This window comes from Mizuhopecten yessoensis, unplaced genomic scaffold (genome assembly GCF_002113885.1).
Source record: "Mizuhopecten yessoensis strain PY_sf001 unplaced genomic scaffold, ASM211388v2 scaffold6163, whole genome shotgun sequence".
Classification (NCBI taxonomy): Eukaryota; Metazoa; Mollusca; class Bivalvia; order Pectinida; family Pectinidae; genus Mizuhopecten; species Mizuhopecten yessoensis.
Window position 1 is genome coordinate 404,729 of NW_018406412.1, and position 27,846 is coordinate 432,574.

The 27,846-nt window shown below is 38.6% G+C and overlaps 1 protein-coding gene across 1 annotated transcript in view; it reads left to right on the forward strand.

Annotated features, from left to right (window-relative positions):
* The first annotated feature begins 6,654 nt into the window (after positions 1-6,654).
* Positions 6,655-27,846, forward strand: part of LOC110451663 (beta-galactosidase-1-like protein 2) — a 36,649-nt gene continuing 15,457 nt past the window's right edge. Inside the window, exons 1-12 of the mRNA XM_021499803.1 lie at positions 6,655-7,163; positions 15,199-15,267; positions 16,165-16,260; positions 16,920-17,028; positions 17,395-17,487; positions 18,727-18,823; positions 20,030-20,188; positions 21,900-22,040; positions 22,375-22,467; positions 23,692-23,742; positions 25,505-25,566; positions 26,048-26,200. Coding sequence (XP_021355478.1) covers positions 6,859-7,163; positions 15,199-15,267; positions 16,165-16,260; positions 16,920-17,028; positions 17,395-17,487; positions 18,727-18,823; positions 20,030-20,188; positions 21,900-22,040; positions 22,375-22,467; positions 23,692-23,742; positions 25,505-25,566; positions 26,048-26,200 — 1,428 coding nt within the window. The 5' untranslated portion in view covers positions 6,655-6,858. The remainder of the gene's footprint in view (positions 7,164-15,198; positions 15,268-16,164; positions 16,261-16,919; positions 17,029-17,394; positions 17,488-18,726; positions 18,824-20,029; positions 20,189-21,899; positions 22,041-22,374; positions 22,468-23,691; positions 23,743-25,504; positions 25,567-26,047; positions 26,201-27,846) is intronic.

The following is a 27,846-nucleotide window of genomic DNA, read 5'->3' on the forward strand; positions in this document are numbered from 1 at the left end:
TGGTTCCGTTTGTTTCCATTCCAGAACACTGGAGATCCTATTACCAGAAGGTGTTGGAGGGAGAAAACCCTAGGTCTCGGATCGAGGTACATACTGACATGGGTGACGACAATTCCGCTCGGGACAATGAAGTTATTCAAATTACACTGGTGGCTGCTTCTTTAGAAAGGACAAAACCAGAATGGAAAGGTCAAAGAAACCCCGTGTCCAGATGATACAGACAGGCCTGGTATAATTCAGCCAAGATTAAGAAAAAAGAACAATAAAAAGAACGAAACCATGTCTGACATATTCAAAATATGTAAAAGAAAGCCGAATAATTAGATAATGATAATGTGGTGTGTGAAGGTATTGAGTCTGTGCTAGGATATAACTAAGCTATGCCGTTTACACTACGTACACATTGTTGGTCAGTGCAGTTTGTATATGTGAACGTATACAGCAACTTTACCATAGTGATATGGAAAATATACATACATGTAGTTTTTGAATGTTTGAGGGTTGAAATATGAATCACAACAATGAGTATAATGTAGGTGTGTGTAGATCTCGAGACTATATTAGTATTTTCTTGAGCAGTCTATAATGCTGTATGCCGTTATCTGTAAATCAGGCATGCTGTGTGACCTACTTAGACCTCGATATCTATATAAGAAAATATACATTTTAGTTCTGTGTTTCATAGTAAGTAGGATAGGGGGAAACTGTTGTACATATATCGCCTTCTTGTTGTTATTTTTAAGAATGTTCTAGAAGAACTTAACCAGTTGTAACCGGTTCGACTACTCCTAAACGTGATGCAATCGTTGCCGCTATTAATAGATGCAGTCAGGAAATAAACAAATACATCATCGATGAGAACTCCCCTACACTTGTGAAGTCATCGATCGGTAAACCCCTACCGAAGGGAGGTGCCACTAGGGAGTTGCCAGGGATATCTAGATCTATGTTTTGTCTTAAAAGCCAAATTAATTGATTCAACTGTTTATCCATTGGGAAAGAATTAATAACACATAAAAGTGATATAGTAATAAAGCATTAGTACACACTAACAATTCCCCAAGATCGTTTCAGAGCGCTCCTAAATTATTTTATTTTCGGTGGAGGGGTTGTGTGTGAGTGTGTGTATTAGTAACCNCCCCCCCCACCACCACCACCACCACCACCAACTCTATTTACGTGTTAGCGATGTTAGCGGAGTGATTAATGCTGTATAGTAATAAAGCTGTAGGTGATATTTCACCTTGAACGTCCTTGAATAAAATAAAGCATTCTGGGGCAAACAGTCGTGTTTTCACATATGTTGGATCAAACTCGACCAGATTAATGTCACAAAATTAAAAAATGTCCGTAGAAATCTTACCCGGATTTTGGGTCAAATTTTCAACGGCTATGGGTTTTCTACGGATGCCCGGGTGAGATTTCTAGGTGGTATGTGGAACCCGGGTAGGTTTTCTATGCGGGTCACTTTTTCATGTTACACCGGCAAACGTAACAAAATACTTTCATTCAATTTTGTACGACACCAATCGTTATTCATGACATGATGAATATTTTGGCTGGTTCTAGACCTCACATAAACTTGTTTGTAATATATTAGTTATATTAACCGTATTCATCATATAATAAACAGCATAGTTTACGGTAGTAATTGCAGCCTACCCAATAGCTAACAAACACCGACTAATATGTCCTGTACAACAGCGTTAGATTTCTAGATATATTGACTTGTGTGTCTTCAAAATTTCAATAAAATATCAAAACATAGAAAGACACATGAAATATGAAAAAAAATTGTCAAGCCTCCAGTGAGAATTAAACTCACGACCCCTGGTTTACAAGACCAGTCCTCTTACCACTGCGCTATCACGGGTGATATGCAAAACATGTATTTTCTAGAGATCAATCGATTCTATAAAAATCACTGAAATCAACAAAATCTGTTTTTATGGGATTATCAAATCCAAAGTTATACTGTCCTAAAAAATCTTAAGGATGAATTCAAGGAAATCATTGTAAATAATAGATTTGGTACGAAATTGACTGTAATAAAACCTAATGTGGTAAATGACTTAAATTGTCCGACGTATCCAAGTTGGTATTTCTTATGTTCAACTGACAACCTGAAGACCTGTCAATCCATATAAAACGTTGAAAGAATAGCTACCACGTAACTGATATTGGATACACGTAAATACTTAGTAACTAAGAAATAAAGATAAAATATAAAAACATGAAGGCAACCTCAAATCAAGTAGTGTAGTTAGTTATAATAGTTATACTGAAGGACGATTGGATCTATTGGCCTCAGGACTGACAGAAAATTATTTAAGTATCCGTAACATGTCTTGCGGTCAAAAATGACATTATGATAAGTTAGATGGTGGTCGGGTCGCGCAGTGGATAATGCACCCTCCTTTTATCAAGGCGGCCGGAGTTCGCTTCCCCAATCGGTCGTGAAAAGGCCTGGGTCACCTTCCCCGACCACGTGCGTTTCCTCCGGCTGCTTCGGTTTCCTCCCACGTTAAGACCATCCGCCCACTAACATCCGGGAAAACATGACTTAGCGTGATTAATATGTTGCAATAACTTGTTTCATAATTGTTGTAAACTAAAAAAAACTCTATATTATAAATTCAATTAAGTGTGGTCGACTCGTTAATGCTTCAACCCATTGAAAAGATACCAACAATAAACGTTTCTATTGAGTATAAAAATAAACTACATTTGATAACACTGAAAATTAATCTCTTTAGATATTGATGACATTCTTCTACTGAGATCAAACCCGAATCGACTAATTGGATATCAAGCTGCTGACCATTACACCACGGTAACATTGAAGGTTTTGAACAAGGCGGTATATTTCGTGACGAGTAACTTATAAAGTGTTATTTCAAAAAACCTATTTTTGAAATATCTTTATTACGCAAACGTATCGGGAAAACATAAAGAACTTATACACATACTTGTGCCGTTTCCACAAAATATACTAAAAGATACTTCTTACCATATAAAAAATCACTGTTCCCCTTTCTGACTATATAAATATCTACCAAGTCATTCCTCTATCGCCGTTCCCCTTTCTGGCTATACAAATCTCTACCAAGACATTCCTCTATCGCCGTTCCACTTTCTGGCTATACAGATCTCTATCATGACATTCCTCTATCGCCGTTCCCTTTTCTGGCTATACAAATCTCTACCAAGCCATTCCTCTATCGCCGTTCCCCTTTCTGGCTATACAGATCTCTATCATGACATTCCTCTATCGCCGTTCCCTTTTCTGGCTATATAGATCTCTGCCAAGACATTCCTCTATCGCCGTTCCCCTTTCTGTCTATATGGATCTCTACCAAGACATTCCTCTATCGCCGTTCCCCTTTCTGACTATATAAATATCTACCAAGTCATTCCTCTATCGCCGTTCCCCTTTCTGGCTATACAAATCTCTACCAAGACATTCCTCTATCGCTGTTCCCCTTTCTGACTATATAAATATCTACCAAGACATTCCTCTATCGCCGTTCCCTTTTCTGGCTATACAAATCTCTACCAAGCCATTCCTCTATCGCCGTTCCCCTTTCTGGCTATACAGATCTCTATCATGACATTCCTCTATCGCCGTTCCCTTTTCTGGCTATACAAATCTCTACCAAGCCATTCCTCTATCGCCGTTCCACTTTCTGGCTATATAGATCTCTACCAAGACATTCCTCTATCGCCGTTCCCTTTTCTGGCTATACAAATCTCTACCAAGCCATTCCTCTATCGCCGTTCCACTTTCTGGCTATACAAATCTCTACCAAGACATTCCTCTATCGCTGTTCCCCTTTCTGACTATATAAATATCTACCAAGACATTCCTCTATCGCCGTTCCCTTTTCTGGCTATATAAATCTCTACCAAGGCATTCCTGTATCGCCGTTCCCCTTTCTGGCTATATAAATATCTACCAAGACATTCCTCTATCGCCGTTCCCTTTTCTGGCTATATAGATCTCTGCCAAGACATTCCTCTATCGCCGTTCCCCTTTCTGACTATATAAATATCTACCAAGACATTCCTCTATCGCCGTTCCCTTTTCTGGCTATATAAATCTCTACCAAGGCATTCCTGTATCGCCGTTCCCCTTTCTGGCTATATAGATCTCTACCAAGACATTCCTCTATCGCCGTTCCCTTTTCTGGCTATACAAATCTCTACCAAGACATTCCTCTATCGCCGTTCCACTTTCTGGCTATACAAATCTCTACCAAGACATTCCTCTATCGCTGTTCCCCTTTCTGACTATATAAATATCTACCAAGACATTCCTCTATCGCCGTTCCCCTTTCTGGCTATATAAATCGCTACCAAGACATTCCTCCCCTTTGATATGAGGACGTATGGAAGCGTAAAAAGTGGGATAAGTCAATAGTTTTGAAAGAAGAAACACCTTTACGGAGATAATGCTCTACATTAAGTAATTGTTTTTAAAACCCACTGTACATTAATTTGAGCACAGTATGACAGTAACCTCACACCCTGATTTTATAGTACTTAAAAAGGTAGTTAAAAGTTCGGATAATGGCGTGGTTGAGCTTCTAGAAGAGCAAGCGATTAAACTTCTTTATTAACGAGTTTTGTAAAGTTTTGGATTCCAATACAAACGAAGCAAGTCCATATCTGTATCTGTAATGGGTCTCCGTAACAGTTGCAGTACATGAGCGTGATGAGCGAATTTTTCGTCTGTAAAAAATCGATAACGTTTAGGCTGGATTCCCTTTGTTATTAAGCATGCCTAGTTCCTTTGCAAGCAGGCAAATTGTTAGTTTTTGCAGACATGTTTTAAGTCATAAGATGCTTAGTCTGCAGTCACAGCTAGGTTATGTATTATGCAGATGGTTTTGTGAAGTTGCCAGTCGTTACAGTGATATTATGATTGCACTATCATTCCGGTGAAAGTTTCGTTTTTACATAGTTTGTATCGAATGAAAAGGGACGGCATTTATTTTATTTTATTAATATCAGTTAATTCCTATCTTTTGCATGTCATCAGTATGTCTTTGTTTAAACAAAGATTTCATCAGGATTAAAACTAGCTATACCACTATTACAAAAGTAAACAACACCGAATTATATACTCTAGGGTGATACATGTGTAACAGAAAAGAAAGTAGTGTGCTAATACCGAAGATCGAACCCACGATCCAAGACTTCCTGGTCGGACACTCTACCACTGAGCTATAGGGAAATTCCCTCTAGCGTGAATCTAGAAGGCGCTTGTAATCCTATGTACATTAAAATCTGTCACACAAGTTATTTAACAATTATACTGCTGTACAATGCATAAAATTGCTACTACTTCGATAGCTAAAGATTAGAAAACAAAATGTGTAATGGCATAATGCTTTTAAAGTTATCTTTCTCTTTTTGCTATATCTCTTCACGTGTTCCGGAACATTTAAGGCGTTTTCTTGACCCGTAGTACCACTAATTGAACGAAATATGGCGAAACAGCTGTAAGGGGCAGTGTAATTATTTTTGACATGCTGTATCTATTACCAAATTTTAAAGTGCAATCAGCTGTGTGCGTGTCACGTTCATCATTTAAAGAGGCAGACACAGTAGAAAAGATCAAAGAATATTAAACAACTCAACATAAACAAGTCACATGGACCTGTCGTTTTCTCAGGATATGTTCATCTTGGGGAGAAGGGAAGATCACAGCCGTACTAAAATCGGTGACAAGGCAGACCACAGGGACCTGCTAATTTGTTACGGCTAAATTTGGACCAAAACTAAAGTGTGTGTAATAATAATGATAATAATAATAATTCGAGGTTCTTATATAACGCTTTATCACAACCTAGATCGTAGGTCGTCTCAAAGCGGTTCACAAATTAGCAGTGAACAGTGGAGGATTTTGTACAAGATTACTAGCATGATCGTATCGTCTACCAGCATTAAAAAATGAATGGAAGCAGATGGTTTAAAATATGGATGTTTAATTCCGGCAAATTAGTAAATTTCCTATCTGTTCTGTCTTGTCTGCTTCGTCAAGACGTCATGCAGTATGTCGCGCCAAAATAACCGATCGCGCAAAGAACACAAAGAAAACCTTGAACATTGGCTAACCCAAGAGGTGACAACGGGGTAACTTACAAAACTGACCAGTGATAAATCCGTGATATTGGATGTATAGGTGTAATTTATTTATTTGATTTTTGATTTCCGGTGCTTCAATTTTTTGTATTTGATTTCCTTGTGGATATTGACAGAAAGTTTGAAAGTAATTTTTTGGATCCTAGAAAAACATCTTTAACTATATTCTACAATTTTCAATGGCAAATCATTACGAAAAATCGACCATATTTTACCAGTATATATCAATGAAACTTAGATGTTTTTAATAACCTATTCATTTTGAAATATACATCATGCAATGTCACATGTGGTCAAAGGCGCATGGCAATGATATTGAAAAATCATAAAAGCAAAAATAATAGGTTCAATTATGTCTAACTATTCATAAAAAAAATACTCAACAGTTTACATGTCCCTGGATATATGTTTGTAAACCAAACTTGGGTCAATAGTTCAAAGGTCGTACACTTGTCTGGAATCGACTGATAAGGTTCCTTAACTATTATGTAGAAATCATACTATAAATTGAACACGCTGTCTGCAAAAATTGTGCTATCTGCTGCGATAGGACGTGTGGTAAATGGCAGCGTTAACGTTGTGACGCTAAGATACATTTAGTAAATAATAATTGCCTTGCAAAGATAATACCGCGCTTCATGTGCCGTATTGCGCAGTTTGAAATATCCTGGAATATCTAAATAGGAAGAACACCCACGGAAGGGAAAAAAGATGGATTGGCATTTTGTTTTGTTCGTTTTATCCTCGATATTTTGTGTTCAGTGTGAAGTCAACATTCCAGGTGTACCAAACAGACGCTTCCTCGTGCCGACTGAATACCCGAAGGCGACACAAGCACCAAACGGTCTCCCATATGTTAGTAACGCAAGTTTGAGTTTCAGGAAAAGACAGTTTTACCTTGACGGGAAACCATTCCAACTTCTTGGCGGGAGCATTCATTATTTCAGAGTATTGCCAGAATATTGGAGAGACCGATTGATGAAATTGAAAGCATGCGGATTGAACACAGTAACTATGTAAGTAAATGCAAACGTTGTTTCCCTGTTATTTTGCCAACAAAAAAGCATTCTTATCCACCGTTTCCAGATATTTTATGGTATATGAAAAAGTACACGCAATTAATTAAAGCAACAGGTTTGTATCATTTTAATAAAATGGCATTTTCGTTATGACATTGTGTTTTGCATTTAAAATGCTCTTTTTGTCATGAACAAAATCGGAGAAATAAACATACAAAGATATCTGTCATACAGTAGCGATTGAATACATGCAGTAGCTGTAGCAAAGTGATGCTCATACAGTACCAAACAAATTAAAAACAAATAATGAGTTCTTTTAATCCGGCCATTCCTGTGATCGGTACTGGAGTTTGGGCCGCTGTAACCAAGAGGTTAAGGCGTCTGACACTCAGTTACCACTAGCCCTCCACCACCGGGTCGCAGGTTCGAGACCTTAAGGGTCAGTCGCCAGGTACTGGCCGTAGTTCGGTGTTTTTCTCCGGGAACTCCGGTTTTCCTCCACCGCCAAAACCTGGCTAATGTGCTTATTTAAGATCAACAAACACTATTGAATTATGCCATTTTTGTGGTAATTTACATAATGACTGTATAACACATATAGTACTCCATTGTACAAAAACTGAAAGTCTAAGAGACGATCTATGGTGTCTTATAAGTACGGCTTTTGATATAGACCTTGCCGTGTTCTTATACTCTTTGTCTGATTATGATTTAATTCATGTATTACTAGGGGTAGCCTTCCTCACATATTAAGCTCAACTGATTATGTAACCTTTGTACTGCATGATGCTATTTTTATGGACAAAATGTTGCTGTTGTATCAGCGTTAATAATGATATAACACGTACAAACATTCGTACAATAGTGTTATGCCGGATGGCTGGCTGTGTTCTTCAATAACAACACCAAGATCGTCCGAGTTTTCAGTGCAACCTTTTAATGGCGGTAACACTCACCGAACACCGGATAACGTGCTTCCGTGTCTAATATCAAATCCGGGGACCGGACCCCGATTTCCGGAAGAGGTAAATCCGCATTACACCACCCCCTTCCAGGCTCCTTTAGCTCCTGCTAAAGGCCAAGCTTGGTAGGCTGCTTATATGCCCGGCCGTAACGCGAGGACCGGGATGGTTCATCTGAGATGGTTCGCTGTGAACACATCCCAGTTGGCACAGGTGTCTTTGACTCTTCCTCTGGTAAACTGGCTGTCAGCGATTGTTGGCTGTTCTGCGGCTCGTGGTGGTTTTCCTCTGTCCCGAACTTCTTATCCATGGTTGGAACATGGTCTTCCTCAGCAATCGTTGGGAGAGAGGAGGTACCAAGATCATGCTTTATCTTGGTAACTCAGGCCGGGATAACCTCAGACAAATATCGTTTTAGCCGGTCATGGTGAAGAACTGAAGCCTTCTTGCGGCCACGGACCTCATACACGACCGGACCAAATTTCTTGGTGATCACAAAAGGACCATTCCAAACAGATTGGAGTTTCGGAGATTGTCCAACAGATCGTGATTGGTTCTTCACGTATACAAGATCCCTGACGTGGTACTCTCTTCCCCTAGCCCGTAGATCATATATTTTTTTCTGATGTACCTTTGAAGCCCTCAATTTTTTCCTAGTTAATTCCTCTGTAATGTGCATACCCTCTAACATCCGGTCGAGGTAGGTAGGTGCGTCATCAGAGGAACGCGAAATATCCGGATCCATGTAGATCAGCTCGGGAGGAGAATGGACCTCCCTACCCAGCATCAACAGGTTTGGTGTAAATCCTGTCGCAGGGTGTGGCGTACTTCGATAAGCAGACAGAAGAAGGGGAATGTTCTCATCCCAATGCGCCTGGCCATGATCTAGATAACACCTGATCATCTGCAACAGCGTGCAGTTAAACCGCTCAACCTGACCATTAGACGAAGGGTGATAGGGCGTAGTCCTGGTTTGTGCTATTCCGAGTAACCGGCATACTTCCTTGAACAGGGCGCTTTGGAAGTTTCGTCCTTGATCCGTGTGGATCTCCAGGGGTACGCCAAATCTAGAGATGAACTCCAGGACCATTTTTTTTGCTGTCGTGTTACTGTCCTGTTGTGTGATTGGGTAAGCCTCGACCCACCTGGTGAACTGGTCGATGATGACAAGTATGTATTTGTTCCAAGCATCACGAATAGGAAAAGGCCCAGCAACATCCAATTGTATCCTGTCCATTGGCGCTCCGCAGATGTAGGTCTGAAGAGGTGCTCTCATAGTTCTACTACTCTTCTTTTCAGCGGCACATACATGACATTTCCGAACAAATATGCTCACATCCATCGACATGTTGTGCCAGTGAAAGTCCTTCTTCACTCGTTCCAGAGTTCTCTTCTCCCCTTGATGACCGGAGTAAACAGCTTCATGACATGCCTGCATGATCTCTTTTCTCATCTGGAATGGAACCAGGAGTCGCAGTGACTCCTGTCCATTTGCCTCCCACTGGTAGTAGAGAACATCGTGTATCAGTTTGAACTGCTGAAGGGTTAGTAGATACTTCCGCAGAGCAGAACTTCTTGCTTGCACACATGAATACAGTTGTTTTAGATCCTCATCTTGTATCTGTTCTTCGTAAAGTTCCATCGGACTTTTGGTCTGTAGTCAGTTACATTGAGGAATATCGTCCTTCGTATTAGAGTCCTCTCCGGTCTCAGAGTGTTTTTCGACAGCAGTTACCTCTGCCGAACGAACAGCTATAGGCACAATATCGTCAACATCCTCCTCGAATCTTTCCCACGCAGTCTGTAGTTTTGCACAGTACATACATCCTCCACCGGGTAGAGTTTCAACGGTGGCACCCGCGAAGTAGCAAGGGCACGAATCGTGATCCGGAATCCGTGACATGGCATCAGCGTCACATGCAGCTTCCCAGCACGGTGTTCGATGTCAAAAGAGTATTGACTGACCCCCTCTAGCCATCTCGCCAGCTGTCCCTGTGGTGACTTGAATCGGAAAAGCCATGACAAACTGCTATGGTCTGTGCGTAATAAGAACCTTCGGCCAAGAAGATAATGTTTGAAATGCTGGCGGAAAGCAACAACTGCAAGAAGTTCGCGTCGTGTCACACAATATTTCTCCTGTGCGGGGGTCAGTCGTCTACTTGCATATGCAACAACTTTCTCCTCCCCATCTTGGACTTGCGAAAGAACGGCGCCTATACTCCTGTTAGAAGCATCCGTATCTATGACAAATTTGCAATTCTCCAACGGGTATGACAATATCGGAGCATAGTAATTGCCTTCTTCAGGTCCTCGAATGCCTCACACTGACGGTCTTCCCATACACATTTTACCTCCTTCCGTGTGAGATCATGCAGTGGCAGAGCGATCTCTGCATAATTTTGAACGAACCGTCTGTAGTAGTTGGTAAGTCCTAGAAAAGACTGAAGCTCCCTACAGTTGCTTGGCACAGGCCAATTCAGGACGTCATCTACCAGCTTTGGATTGGTGGAGATTCCATCACCGTTAATAATGTGTCCCAGGAAGAGGACTTCCTCACGAAACAAACGGCACTTCTTGGCTTTCAGCTTCAGACCGTGTTCACGGATCCGGGAGAAAACCTGACGCAGATGTTGCATATGTTCTTCAAAAGACCTGGATGCCACTATCACATCATCCAGTTAAATAAGAAGTATGACCCACTGAAACCCTCTACGTACGAGCTCCATTGCACGCTGGAAAGTTGAGGGAGAGTTGGATAAGCCAAAAGGTATTCTGGTGTACTCAAAGAGCCCCTGTTTGGTGACAAAGGCGGTCGTTGATCTGTCCATCTCATCAACTTCAATTTGGTGGTAGCCACTCATTAAGTCTATGGTGGAAAATAGAGTCGCACCACTAAGCGTATCGAGGCACTCTTCAATTTTTGGAAGTGGGTAAGCATCTTTTACACTGACCTCATTCACCTTTCGATAGTCTATGCACCAACGCACACCACCATCTTTCTTGCGAACAATTACTACCAGTGATGCCCATTCAGAACTAGATGGAATGACAACACCAGTGTCAAGAAGTTTTTGTAGATGGGCGTCCTCCTCAGCTTGAAAACCCAATGGTGTCCTTCTTGCGGGTTGACGTATAGGTTTGGTTTCACCTGTGTCAATCTTATGTCTGACTCCGCTGAATCTAGCTAGGTCGTAATCATGCTTAGCAAATATATCAGGAAAGTCATTCAGCAGCATACAGAGATCCTCTTTTCGATTTGATGACGGTCCTTTTGAGGACTCTTCAAAAATATCCTGTACATGCAGCGGAACCTCTCTGTTTGTTCCAGGGGCCTTTTGGAAATGTTCTGGCTCGACACTGGTGTTTACGGAAGGCTCCCTGCTCATATTTGGGTCCCAAGCTAGGTCAGCTATGTCAACTTTTCCTAGAAATGTGCCATTTGTGAGTTTAATCTCGCTATCCTTCAGGTTGAGAACTCTCACTGGAATAGTTTGATTCATAGAGACAAGACATGACCCAACTCGCATTCCGCTATGATGATTGAATGCCTCCAGTATTGCTTGAGAAGTGTCTGATGGTGTCTCCAATCTTCCGATGATTATTTTCTCACTTCCTGGTGGCACCACAACATCTGCATGTACTCTAACTATACTCCTGGCAATAGCAGTCGCAGATCTGTTCAACTGAGAGTCTCCTGGGATTGCTTTTCCGTTGACTTCCAGGTTCTTTTCTCCAGTATGGATAATGGTCTGTACAGATTGGAGTAGATCAATGCCCACCAGTATGTTGTCTCTGATAGGAGCTATCACAACTGGTAATTCCCTCACCTCTTCCCCAATTTGGAGAGTCGCAGTGACTACACCTAATCCTGTCATCTCTGCACCATCCTCAGCTGTCATTAGACGAATTTCTTTCTTTGGCTTAGCATACAGCAAATTTATTTCATTTGCCCATTTCTCAGAGATGACTGTGGCGTCGGCCCCAGTATCAATAACCGCTTCAGTTGTTGTTCCATTGACCGTTACTGGGACGATAATGCTTTTCTCTGTCCTATTGGTCCGGGTGATCTTAACATCATGCTGTGGTGAGCGAGAACGGGGACTGTTCGGTGGTGTGGGCGATCTTGATCTCCTAGAGCTGCAATCTCTTTGGAAGTGTCCCTTACCACCACATCTGTAACATTCCTTTCCTTCCTTGCTAAACCCACTTTGGCGTTCGTTCCCTAACTGGTCGAATCTTGCGCGACACTCTAGCGAGCTATTCCGAACAAGATCCTCAAGCTGTTTCATCCGAACATCTAATTTACTGAGGTTGTCCGACTCTAAGGCAGTGTTTGGCAGTTGAACACGCTGTGTATTCAACGCTTCTTCGTCATCGGAGACATTTTTTACACCAGCCCCATCAGCCCATGAAACGCGCCGAGCCTTGTCTCGTATCTCTTTCTCCCTACCGATGGTGGCTTTGAAGTTATGTTCTTGTGAAGTAACCATTTCAATAGCCTCATTGATAGTTTTTGGTTTCTTGTTCAACACATCATAAGATACCTTGGGGTTCTTGTACCCCTTGAGGAATGCCTCTGCAGCCAATTGATCTTGCAAGTCGAGATCTACATTAGGATAAGCAAGGGTAACTAGGCGCCAAACCTCTTCCCCAAATTCGTCATTACTTAGGCTGCGTTGCCTTACTTCGTGTAATTTTGATCTCGCTGTTGTGGGTGGGTCTCTTCGTCCGAACCGCTTGATCAGACTATCCTTTAGATTCCTGTAATCTCTTCTCATCTCCCTTGGTAAGGAGCAGATGTACCACATGGCCCTTCCTTTTAGACATTCGTAGAGTCTGTCCACTTTCTCATTGTCTGTCCAGTTATAACGCTCTGCTAACCGTTCAAAGGGAACAATAAAAACCTCTATATCCTCCTTTCCCTCAAACACTGGAAGTTTTGTTTGAGGACCCTTTCCTTGATGTCTGTTCAGCATACGTCCCATATCCTGTCTTTCCAATGAGGGGGTACTGGATAGTGCAGAGTTCTGTCCATTTAAGTTTGGACTTGAATATGAGCGTTCTCTATCCTGGATCACCCGGAGTTCTTCGTCAAAACCACCAAACGATCCTCTGTCTGTCGACCTTCCAAATTCCTGTTGTGGACCCATAGATGAAAATGTACTCTGTGCAAGCGGTGCTTGATGTCCTATGGCATTTTGAATATCATGACGTGTCTCTTGCATGAAGGACTTCATCATTTCACTTTGTGCCTCGAAGCTTCGTTTCTTTTCGTCTTCAAACTCCACCATAGTTTGCCGAAACATCTTCATTTGTGTATCACGCTGCTCATCAAAACTTTTCATTACGAATTGAAGCATATCATATGCCGCAGCTGACGCAGTGTCAACTGAAGACTCTCCTTCCCCTGGTGTGACTTCTTGTTCTTTATCACACATTTTGTTCAAATGCTAACTGTAACAGTTCCTGTTGGTCAACGTGGACTTCCAAAATGTCCTGGTCCACAAAACAAGTTTTCACAATATTTAATTCAAGTCGCCTAAACCACTTCCTTGCCAAGATTTCCCCAGGGTGGAGACCGTCCTCCAATAATTCTATGAAATATCGCTCTTTTCCCTTTTTTCGACAATCACGAAGATCAGCATTGAATTTAAGTGTTGTGGTACCAAGTTCTGTGTTGAGAAGTTCAATTTGAGAGTTCAAGAAGTGTACCTGGCTGGCAACTTCAGCATCTGTTTCTAGAGACTTGCTCGGAGTATGGTGACCTTGGATATCATTGTAAAGGCTAACTGAATAAACAGGTACTCCAGTAAATTGAATTTTGCACCCCTGTTGTATTGTGTAGTCCCTCGCTCTTTTGTAGCAGTTGATAATTTTGTGAACAGTGTTAACACAGGTACCAGAAATGTTTATATAACCGCCTTGCTTTGAGGTTATGTCGCATGTACCAGCCCAGAAATAAACATAAACAGGTTTACCAAATTTCTGCTTGAGGATGGGAATTTGTTCTTTTAGTAGGGATACTAGGGTTGATGAGTTTGCACCACCTTTAATTGAGAACTGTATTGGAAGTTTTGGATTACTGCCCCTGTGTACCACTGCAAGGCGCTTTCCTTTGCTGTCGGATACTAGCAGGGGGGTCAAATCTGCCTCGTGAGGTGGTATTGTCACGTTGTGTGATTTAAGGTAGTCTACGAGATCCTTCTCCGACCTCTGAAAGATAATATTTGACCGTTCGCAGTGAACGATTCGTTTGGAAACAATTCTAGTGTTCGCAGTGAACACCAATACGAAAATACATGTAAAACGAAAGTACAGAAACACAGGCTAAATATAGGCACACAAAACAGTAAATTACCCAAACCGAGTAAATTAGTTATTGTGCTCTTACTTTGTGAAAACAATAAATGAGTTATAGTAATCAAATTACAAAATAATCATTTAAATGACGAGTAACAACCCACAAACACACAATGCAGCGCGATTACCTGTAGCAGACCTCTGTCCACTTTGAGGTACGAATTGCAATACATTACACAAAAAGAAACGGGTTTTGGACTTCCTGCAGGGCGTATAAGCAAAATCCCACTTATGACACCACTTGTTATGCCGGATGGCGGTAAAACTCAACGAACACCGGATAACGTGCTTCCTTGTCTAATATCAAATCCGGGAACCGGACCACGATTTCCGGAAGAGGTAAATCCGCATTACACCAGCAATGTCTACCTAATTACTATTTTTTCTCTTATTTTGTGTGTGTTTATGTGTGGGTAAGCCTGAGCGGACCTTGTTGGTAGGGCTTTCCCCAACCATTGGAAACCTCAGGATTCCCAGGATTCTAATTATTTTGAATGATTTGCTGTTAATGAGACCATTCTTTCTGTATTTACTAAACTAATTCAAGATTCATTAACTTCTCTCTTCATCCCTGTAGTTAACCGATGTATTTATGTGCATGTTAGTATCAATTAATAATATTTGATTTGTATTTTGACTACACTGTATATTTTTGTAACTCTTCAATTTGGAGGAAATAAAGAAATAATAATAATGATGGTTTATTTCAGCTACGTGTCATGGAACCTACACGAAGTCTATCCCGGCGAGTTCGATTTCAGTGGTCGTCTAAATCTGAGGTTTGTCTACATAGTTATATATTAAGTTATCTTACGGTAGTGTCTGTGGTTGAATTTACAAGCGTACGTGAGAAACGACAATGACATCCTACCATATACGTTGGTAAGAGTGTCTACTTTTTTGTGTGTAATATTTTGTCCCAAAGAGTTTCACACACACAGAGAAATGCTATTACAAGCATTTCTTAACGTAACCGGAAGTTGAGTGAACACCATCCGGAAACACGTGATATCGTCAAGGTATATCTCTAATGTACTACTGTATACCTCGAAACTTTCGCCCAATCAAATATTCATTCGTCCTTCAACCGTTAACTCCATGATCGGCCAGCATAAATTTCGCCCTACAAATGTTATAACGATACAGGGTATGTTGTTTATTTACATTCGCTTTGACGGTAAATTCGCCCTCATTGCGGTAGGCGAAAAGGGCGGAAAAAAAATAATGCGGCAAAATATTTCCCGGTTTTCAGTACCACTTTTGATATGTATTTATATTGTCATACCTGTCAATACAATTGTTCACTTTATGTTGAGGAAGTTGGGTTTACAATATTATTACAAAGTAAAGGTTCTTTCTTGTTGGATGGAAAATGTCATTCAGTACTATTACCATGACAATTTGAAAAAAAGTATTAATCACATATTCAGTTTTCATTTGCATATTTTATACGGGAACGTTATTTTATGCAATTTTATAAGGTAGCATTTCCGTTGACATCATGAATATGCCTTTACATTTGTTAATTTCAAGAAATCATACCCTCGCTCACATGTCTTTAGAAGCGAAATCTTACAATTTGCATGGCTGTGATCAGATAAGACATTCGTCAAGACATGCTTAAATAGGTAACTTTCTAGAAAATATTATTATTCTAAACTTCCACTTTATTTCAGACAATTTATCCAACTTGCACACGAGCTCGGTCTTTACGTCAGTTTGCGGCCTGGACCCTATATATGTGCTGAGTGGGAGTTTGGTGGCCTTCCTGGGTAATCACTTTTGAATTTATTTTTAAATTTTGAACAAAGATGTGCATAAAGAAACTGTTTTAAGTATAAATGTGCAAACATTTGTATATGAGCATATATGTATAATAAAACATTGTGTGAGTATATGTAATGTAGTAGAAAAAAACATGATTCTTTGTTCCCCCGAGATTATTAATGATTTACAGGGAAACAAATAATCTTGTTTCCTTTCTAAAAGGGTATTACATGTTTATCATATCGAAATATAACAATAATACACCAATAAATATTATCAGTTTTGCGAGCAGACATACTTTGTTTTTGTACGGAAATGTCGGGCGTTAGAGATCTACTAAAGACAGGGATAACTCGTGCGATAGTGTGCAAGAATCACAAAAACAGATACTCTACAGGAAAAAAGGATCATGTGACGGTGACTCATGTTTTGTCTTCGGGTCACGTGATGCGTTCAAAGTAACCAAACACGCTGTGACATATATAAGTTAAAATAATTATTATTATTCGACATACTATGTTTTGTGATATGGACTTAGAGGCTTTCAGCCTGCGTCCATTATTTTTCAATTAAATTCAATTAAATAACAGTACACTACATTTGTATTCACCAATTTGCATATATATGAACCCTTACGAATGCACGCTGCTACTTTGATTTGAAGCTGGCTCCTGAAGGACCCACACATGGTCGTTAGGAGTAACTACCCCGGGTACACACGGGCTGTGGAGCGATTCTTCACCCGACTGCTACAGGAAGTAGTCGATCTGCAGGTGAGAACACGCTTTAATCACGTCAGGGAATTATCAATGAGCGTCAGAGTCTGTCCCATCGCAGCCGAAATACCAGAAATGTCCACTGTAGATTTTCTGATTTTGACTGATCTCTCTTGAATTCCATTTGAATTATGGTTTTAGCGGGACATATTTTAGCGGGACGTATGACTACCGGTGACCAGGAAGATACGTTAGTTAAAGCGACCAGTTCGGGGATCCGTGGTTCGAATTCAGTCTTGTCCATTTCTTTTTCACTCTCCTGATACATAACATTGATCATTTTTGTTGATAATATGATTGATGATTGATTTTATATTAAAATAACAGCATTGATGAGTTTGATTTGATTGATATCCTTTTCAGTTCAGTCGCGGGGGTCCAATTATTGCAATCCAGGTAGAGAACGAGTTTGGGTCCTATAGCGATGAAGTAACACATTTGGCGTTCCTAAAACAGGTAATTTAAAATAATCTTAATTGTCTCAAGCTGTGACACCGCTTTTAATTAATTATACATGTTTTAAAACTTTGATACATGTCAAAACAGGACAAAACGGTTTTAACAATGATCATATTTCAGAATAAGAAGACGCCGTCATCGATATCCCCCTCTCATTGTGTATCAATATAAAAACAACTTATAATTGGTCACCAATTTAGTCACCGAGGCGTGAAATGAAGGTCAAATTAAGCATCCGAAAATGCAATCAATATCGATCGAGCTCAAAGTTCAAAGTTCAAAGCTCAGGTGCATCTATCATGCACGTATCGAAGGGTTAGCGGTTGTCATAAGGTATTTATGTACGAGACCAGAGATGTATATACTACATTTGTAATCTGGGTTTTTTAACCAGATGCACGGACGGACAGACGGACGGACCCAAATTAATATCCCCGATTTTGTTCGAAAAGTGGGGAATTAAAAAAAACATACGACGCCCGTAAGGGGAAGTAAATCGTTCACGAATTCGAACGGCAAGATAATTTACCCAACGCTCGGCTGCAAATAACAAAATGTCAAACGTCTATTTCTGCCATTGTGTAGAATTACTTCCATTTTTTAAACTTATAGAGGACAAAAAGGTGTTGGAAAAAGCGATGTTTCAACTTGAAATACGAGTCGATCCATCGATTGAGAGAGCCCTCTTGGTTCGGAGGGAAGTGGAATCGATGAACAGAGACGAGGGGGGGGGGGGCACCAGCTGAGTCATCTTATAACCGTATTTTAACATCCACTGATGGGCGGAATGGGTAAACATATTACCCGTCCCTCTGATTTCCGGTAGCATTTGAATGCTATTTTACGAAATGTATCGATATATTCTGACAGCTGACTTTACTGATCCAGCACATTGTGGCTAAGTGAGGTGTTTTCAGCGGTTTAGGATCAAGACACTGGTCATTTGCAATCTTTGCTTAACAAGAGAAACAGACGTTTATAATAGTTATCATGTGGCTAATTTTATCTCAGTACCCTGACAATACTTTCACACGACCGTTGATCATAACAGTAATACGACCATGTTATATGGCAACGTGGGCTATACCAACGGGCATATGATTACAAGTAATTAATTTAAATACGGTAAAAGTATGTTTATATTTCCGCGAAAATTGTGAGCACTTTCACGAAAATGTTCACTCTTACATTAATTAATATTTCCCGCATGTTTTGCTGAATCTGATTTTTTTTCAGCTGCTCCAGAAGAATGGTATTGTGGAGATGTTCTTTACCTCGGATGGTTACGTGGCTTACAACATGACAGGTTTAGATCGGGCTCCCTTCTATAAAGGTATGGCTCCTCATCGTGACCATTTTATACAAACCATGACAAAGCTGTTTTGTGCAGTGTACCGATTACCGATCGTGTATATTTACATTTCAACTGTAAGTTCATCTATAAGCTTTACCTGGAGGAATTACGGTCATAGAGCCACGATCAGCGTCTTTGTGAAGCTTCTCCATCCGCCTCGATTAACATGAGAGAACCGTTAGAATCCAACATTTTGGTGACGTTAGGCTGTTCCAGGAATCCTGTTTGCGATGACGACACGGACACTTCATTATCGAAAATAAAAGGGAATATCTCTATCCAGGTCAATAATAACTAAATATTTTGAATGTTAATTTCAAGGTCTGAACGGCTTTTTTTCTATGTTCATGCCGGTATACAATTAAGAAAAAATGCCGTTCGATCCTTATGTATCTTACGTTCATTTTACTCCGTGATACAGATGAGCAGACTCTGCTTGTAGTTTGCTGAGTCCCCGAGGTTTGCCGTAACCATTAACTCATTCACCCCTGAAATTTCATATTGAGCTATACCCAACCTTTGAATTGGAAGGGTTCAAATGTGTCATCAGGGGCAAATAAGTTTAAGCCACAATACATACTATTTATACTTTACTCATTATTTAGTTTGAAATTAACCGTTACTCCTTTATATTTTGAACCTCATTACAATAAGAGGGTTTACTCTCCTCCCCTTTGTTTCAACAATAAGTTGGCCAATTTGGATTTACAACTTTCTGGTCCCTAACACATTGACGAGTCCTAGAAAGACGAAACAGCTGTATGATGCAGTTTAACTCATGTTAACGCATACTCTATCAATTACCAAATTTTAAAGTTGATATCACCTTCATCTCACATAACAGGGTAATACCCATCCTCGATACTCCAGGTGTTACGTTCACTTTCGCTCTCTGCACCCCTGGAATATGTCATAGCAAAATTGAAGACTTAGTGTTCGCCACCTTGTGGATGAGACAAGAAGACTAGTTTGAACCTTTCATGTACATTAGAAGAATCACGCGGTTGCGGTAAAACTTACTGGCTTTAAAGTCGGGTGTCGTTCCTTTATAATCTTAAAATGGCAGGTATCCTTCTGCGATTGGTCATGTTTTCTCACCTGAGACCAATCAAATAGCTAGTCGCGTGCCTTCAATTTTGCTATGAGCTATCGATAAAACTACACTGAGTGTTTATTATAAAACAGACGCCCTTCCGACTGCCAACTTTAATGATATCCATCAGGGATACGGGCTCTTCCTCATGATTCTCAGGATGAGTGAGAACTTTCCACTCATGGTCACGGAGTTCTGGGCTGGTTGGTTCGACTACTGGGGTCGCGGCCATAACACTGTCTCTGTGGACGGTAAGTTTTGTTTTATGTTTTAAATATATTTTAGTCCCTGCAGGTAGGGCGCAAGAATTGTACCTGCTGCCTCCATTGCATGATCGTAAGAGGCGACTCAATTTGGGATCTTATCTTTTCTCTTCTTTCTAAACAACTTTCTTCTTCCTAGAGTCTCCATTGACAATTCCTCACTTTTGGACTTTAGTTGAGCGTTCGCCCCTGTGAGGAAGGCTTTGGGTTCTGTCCCCTGGCCGAGACATACCAGAGTCTGTAAAAATGGTAGTTTCTACTCCTGCTTAACGCTCAGCAATTTAGGAGTTAGACGACTGGTTCGCCCGTTGTCAGTATAATGTGACCGGGTGGGGTGTCCTGCTGGGTGTTTTCGTCAGTATGTCGGCATCAGTTCCGCGCTATCACAAGGAGACAAACGCGAATATATCGCAGCCGCCAAAAATGCACACGCATACACTACACGCGTGCATCGTGCACACAGGGGAGGCCGTCCTTGAATGACCATAGCTGTTGATAGGACGTTAAACAATACTAAACCAAACCAAAATGAACCAAACATATGTTATTGTAATTTATATACAATGGCAGATGGGCACACGTTTAACAACTTATATTAATGCCTTTCCCTACTAAATATTAATACAAATTTTCATAATGGCATATAACTGTACATATGTATTTACATTGGCTTTTATTGAAAGAGAGAGACAGATAGAGGCGAAGAGGTGTGGAAGACAGAGGCTGCGAAAGAGTAATCCTTAGAATAACAATCTAGTCCGAACTATGATTACATAAGAAAACTGACTTTTGTAATGTATAAGGTAATAACATATCAGTGTTTATCGGACCATGCAATTTTTCCTTCTCCATGCAAACGGAACTAGTGATGAAAACATCCCGTGCTTTGTAGCTTGCTCCTGTGTATTCACTTCTAGCTGGTACTTCCGTCTCCTCTGGTCCGTTTTGTCTGCATTTTACACTTGTATTACTTATCCTGATGAATTTCCGTTATCATAGTGCATAAAGACTATGGAAAATGCTGGAATTTAGGCCATGTCTGCAAAATACTGAAAATTAGGTGAATCATAAAATAAAATGCAGGAATCCGCTCAATATTTTTTTAATAATTGCTGGAATATTTATGATTTATGCTCAAGATTGTTTAGTACCGTGTTGCATACAGACTATGGAAAATGCTGAATTTAGGCCAACCCAGCAAAGTAAGAAAATTGGTTGTGTTCTTATTTTTTTGTGTTTTTTGCATTTGTATTTGCTCAACATTCTTTGATAATTGCTGGAATATCTATACAAGAGACAAAACGCGTATATTCTTGACAATGACGGACTTTTACAAAATTTATTAATGAAGAGCTGGTTTAAAGTTTTTAATTGATTTAACTTTATCACCGTAAGTTAAATAATAAGTACATAAGAAATAAAAGTATCGACCCCTATTTTCTCGAAAATTTGGACATTGAAAACACTGTTCAAAATGTGCTGATGTTTTCCTAAATGGACTGTATTAAAAGTTTTTTTTCTGTATTTGAGCGAAAAGACAAACCATTTCTTATTTATCTTATACTTGAGGCAAGCTAAGAGAATTATTTTACACATTATATCCAAGGGTCAACTTGACATGTAATTGTAAAATCAATATATCGTAAAAGTTTATACGAAATAGAAATTATATACCGGATTTTCAACATGACCATTTCAGTATTTTCCAACACTCTGAAAAGTATCCTAGCTGTGGGGGCCTCGGTCAATTTGTACATGTTTCATGGAGGAACAAACTTCGGTTTTACTAACGGTGCCAATATGGAGAAGGATGGTTACCATTCTGACGTGACGTCATACGGTATATAACAGTTTTGTTTTAAAATTTATAGTAGATTTTCAGCATGGGTAATGTTAAATACCAATGTTTTAAAATGAATGTGAAATTCTTATTCCACGTGCAAATATTTAATCACACTGACAGTGTATATCTTAATGCTATTACAGACGTTTCACAAATGTACATTTCAATATATTAATGTTTAAAACAAACATTTTACTTCATTGAAAGTATTTATATAAATGTTATGTTCATTTTTTTAACAAATAACTGTAAATATCTCAATTAATACCAAAACGTCAACAATACCGAATGCAAATTACTTGATTTTAAGTACAAACAAAATTGTTTTCAGATTACGACGCACTAGTTAGTGAGGATGGACAACTTACACCAAAATATTTTGCTGCTAGAAATTTGATTCGAACAATGTCGCTCTCAGCGCAAGGTAAGTGAAACAAATCTTTCTTTAAGTCAATCGGGAATCGTCGACACTTTCCGTAAACGAGAAAATATTTTCTCGTTTACTGAAAGTGCCTATACGCTTCCCGATTGTCTTGAAGTTACTTCTACTCCGGTTTCTCAATTTCTTGAAAATCCGACCAATTTGTATATTTTTCTTAATTATTTTTATAGCAACCGTTTCAGAAAAATTCGAATATGAATGTCATAAAAGTTGTACTTGAAATTGTCTTTTGTCTATAAGTAGTCATATGAATTACTGTGAATTTGATAATTTTCGCGTATGAAAATTTTCGCGATGTGACTCTTTGAACTGATTGCGTTGTGGAACTATTCGCATTGGCAACAGTTTTTACATTTGTTTTATAAATCTATTATCTATATGCAATATGAACAATATTTGAGTGGATCTTCTTGCGCTGAAAGAAGGCGAGAATTTACAGTACACGATGTCAGAGTTTACAAAATGTAATAAAAAGGGTGTTTGGACTACTTTTGGTAGGTACAAATGTAGTCGTAAATAGAATAATATTGTCATGTGTATTTCAATCATAGTTTCGTCAACTAGAGGAAAATGACGTTAGAAATGAAAAATTATGTCATTTACAAAAAAAAATCGAGAAACCAAAATAAATATAAGTAATGTAATTAATTGCAAGATGTAGCTTTAAAAGAGCATCGTCAAACACACAGAAACTTATGTTAGGTAGTCATTGGCTTATCATTGTCTAGAATAAGATCAAGGTACACATGTAGAAAGTCAAAGGTACTTGCCTAGTCTTGCAATACTTTAGTTGTCTGATCCGCCAGTCATAAGCAGAGCATTTCGTATTGGAAAAATGAGAACCGCCGGTAATTTTCCAAAATATTACGGCATTGCTATTTCGTTTATGCTTTTTCATGGGTATATATGAAGTTAGGGATCGACTTTCAACAAGTCTCACGTAGCTTTACTACATATTTGATAACGCAAGTACTACTGTATGCAGAGAAATATTTGCCGCAGTTTCACTTTCGCCTTTCTCTCCCTCCCCAATGATGGCGGATTATCACGACAGCGAATATTAGTACACAACATCCAATATATAGTAATTACGTGAGAAGAGCGTAATTAACACTGGGCGAACATGGATTATTCTGGCGAAGAGCGAACATTTGACTGGGCGAAAATTTCCCCGTATACACTAACTAATTTTATTTTATAACACAGACAACGCGTCCCTTCCCGACCCACCGTCAACAAACAGAGATGGATTTCTAGGTAACTATTTGTGCATTAATTCGCGTGCAATGATTACCATTTGTTGTTAAATGGTGTTTTTAAATATTTTATTTGATTGTTGTAAACATTTTTAGTATTTACCTTGTAATATTTTTTGCTATTTATGCCATTCAGTGATATGTACTATGATGTTCAGATCGATGACGTCATTGTGGTCAAATAGCGCACGATATCGCGTTTCATTGTTTGTCCATTTAACTGAATGGAATCAAAATATTTTTGCTCTAATCAGCTGAACTGCCTGGTCAAGTTTAGTCCCATCCAAACCGAAGTTAAGGGAGGTTGATGTATGTACATGTACTAAAAATATACAAAGATAATGACATTTTTTACTGTTTTGCCGACAGTGAGACATGGATCCTTAATATCGACGGAGTAATGTCACACAGAGTAAACCTGTAAAGAATAGGTAAAATGTAGATATGCCAAGAGAGGAATTAAAGATATGCAAAAAAGTGGTAGAAAGATGAAGTACCCCAAGTCACCTCATGCGGTCGTGAAATGTGTTACAATAAATAGCATCTAGCGTCACTGTTCCTCCAAGAGACCCTCTATAATTTATCTTTATGTAGATAAGTAGTTAATAGGTGATACTTTCTTCGATCACATAGTCATGTATATTTAAATAATTATGAATATACACATAAGTTTAACTGGACATGTTTAGGGGATACTGGTATGACAAAGGTAAAGAGTGAATATCCAAAGTGTATATCACAACTACAATGGGTAAGTTAGAATACATTGTAAATAGAAATACTTGGGTTAAAATTTCGTTGTTGTCATAGACTAGCCTGTTTCAAGGACAATACATTCAGCTAATTTCTGATTTCCTCCTATCTATATCATACCAAATTTATGTTTTCGTGGGGATTTAATTTCGTGGATTATAGTTAACCACGAAATAAACGAAATTTAATGTCCCACAAAAAATTATGATTTTACAGTATAACCATTACACAAAGCACATTAACTGTATTTATACTTACAGTGTATATAAGGTAGCATATAGCATTAACTCGAACATAAAATAAGTATAATATAAAATATAGTATACAACTCTGTTAAAAAATTACATTATTCACAAATATAATGGTTAAGTTAGTGTACATTGTTAACGGGGATAAATAACCCTAACATAAATATCATAAACCTGTACAGTTTTGTATACTTGTGTAAGGTAACATTTAGTATTAGGCGTTAGTATTTAAAACATAGGCTACGAAAATTATATACATTATGTATGATAGGATATACAACTTTGTAAATATAGCTTTGTAAATATAACTTTGTAAATATAAACATAATTCACAACTATAACGTATAAGGTAGTGTATTTGACCTTAACTACATTGTATAACTCAAACCACAGTTACGTGTATTTGTAAAGGGACGTGACACATGGTTCAGTATATAACTGAAGATATATGTAAATGGGAGCCACAGTATATACAAAATAGTACCTTATATAAACTGTGACCTACTTTTATCTATGGCATGTCCCCGTGATCTTATGTGCGGTAGCATATAAACTTTATTCTAAATAAGCTATGATTTTATAAAATGTTTTTTTTATATGGTTAAGGAACACAAGCTTATTACACTTAAACACAAACCATGATGACGTATTGTGTTGTATTGTTTTTTTTTTTTTATCTTGTAGTCTATTACAAGCAAACACTGTTTGGATATTTTTTACTTTACTTCTGCCTTAACAAGCATATTTCTGTCATCGATCTAGGTCCAGTGAAAATTCAAATACAATCCTATATTGCACTACGGGAGCTTATCGGCTTTGTTGAGGTATGCACCCAATATATACAACTAAATCATGTATATGAAAGTGACAGCTGTCTACAAATATATCTGACTTTAAATTATTGTAAATTTCCACTAATATAATGCTCACTAACTAGCATGATTTATGAAAGAGTATGAACAATGAGCAAGTTATTTCAATTAACGTGATCCAGCTATTTTCTAAAAGGACATCATTTACTCGCTAAAGAGAACATTGTTAAACGCCTATACTTTATGTTAAACATGACCAATGAGCAAGTTATTTCAATAGATGCTATAATCTACCTAGATTAAACGACATTATGTGCTCGCCTAAAAGACGTTTTCATTTTTTACCTAAAAGTGATACTAGTAATCGAATTCTTGAGTGATGTTATTTTTAATCGTTCATGTCAGTTTCATATTAACTGGATGTTGTAAAGTAAGAATTGGACTAGAGTTAATTTATCATTTGATTAATTTCATAAAATCATTTATCGCACAGACTCCGATCACCAGTACGTCACCAGTTTGTATGGAAGATCTTGTTTGGAAAGACAACGGTTATGGACAGAACTTCGGATACATTTACTACACTTCCAGGATATCACATGGCGGCAACCTTACCTTCACTGGCGCACCCACCGACAGGAATGAGGTGCGAATGCTCAGAGTGTTACGTTCTAGAAACAGTCCATGCCATATGAAGACAGTTTCCAAAGAGAATTTGGCCTTTTAGGATACTCGTCCTACTGCAATGAATCGTCCCTATGCATTTTCTTCCGGCAAGACTGTAGCTTTGATGAATCTTTTCTGAAACGGAAACCATACCTTGCATGACTTTTGTGGGGGGAAAAACATAAAAAAGGAATAATAAACAGAATATAATCATTAACAAGGTTCTGGGCGTGAAAGATAGCGATGCAAGACTGGAATTCGATCGTCTTAATTTCAGATTATATTGGGCTAATTGGTCTGCTGAAGTGTCCTGACACATCTTCGCTATTGTTATATTGTATATTCAAAATGAAATTAAATGGAGGTTAATGTATATACGAAAAGTGTCAGTGCAGTGGGTCATGCATCCGTAATAGACCACTGTTAAGTGCATTATCGCTGTCAATGTCATAACGTGTACACACTCTACCCTGGTTAAGTACTATAGCAATGATTTGAGTAGGTAAGAGCGAATATATGTATCAGATAGATGTCAGTAGCACTTTAACTCAGTACATCTTTAGCCATGGAACACTTAATATAAAGAGGATCTGTCACAAGTTTTCCTTCATATTAGATTTATGATACACTGTTTGGATTTTTCATGTTTGCGAGCATCTGGCGAGCAATTATGGATAATCCAAAACGAGTATCATTAATCTAATATGAAGGGAAACGAATGGCAGATTCTTTTTATCATATATTATAAAGTAAACTGTAAAATTGTGAAACGAATAATTTGCACTTGGCCGCCTCTGAAACGATGAAAATTGCATCCGCTTCTCAATGACGTGACGTCACATTGATTGTTCGTATTCGATTGTGACGTCATTTCCGAAGTGATATTACACACGTAACATAAACATGACTTACACGGTATTCACATTGACTAACAAATTATGTTAGTAAGTGCTTAATTTTTTATGTATATTTATAAGCCACCACGTGACTAACGCCAAACCAGTTTTTACATTTATGATAATTTGTTCTCGTCATCACAATTTAAGTCATTCTCTTTTTCATTGCGTGGCATCAAGGTGATATTTAAATTGACCTTCTAAAAACAAATACTTTCGTTTCAAGGTTCCTGGAACCTTTATAGAGAGTAAAATGTTCGTTTAATTATAATTCATAATAATTCATACCTTGAAATACACCCAATCGTTTGCTGATGATTAATGTATATGTTGCATTTAAAAGTAATATTCCTATAGTGATAAAGGAAGGGGTAAGGTTAGTAAAGACGGGGGAGAGGGGGGCACTTAATATCCGGATTTTAATTTAATCAAATCACGTTTAATACTTTGTCCACAAAGAGTTTGAACAGTAAGGGTTTAACTTTTGGCCCAACCTAGGAATTTCATTTATTGATAAGAAAATTATATATTTCCGTCAAATAATAGCGATTTATTAATTTAGTATATTACACCAAGGCTTACTGTAAATAATGGAAAAGAGTTAGATGAAAAAGGGATAACGTTATGCTACCATTAGATATCAAAATGGTCTTGAATAGGGATATTTCGTCTAACATTATTAATTCAAATATATGATTCAAATTATATCGTTTTAATGTATCTAAAAGTT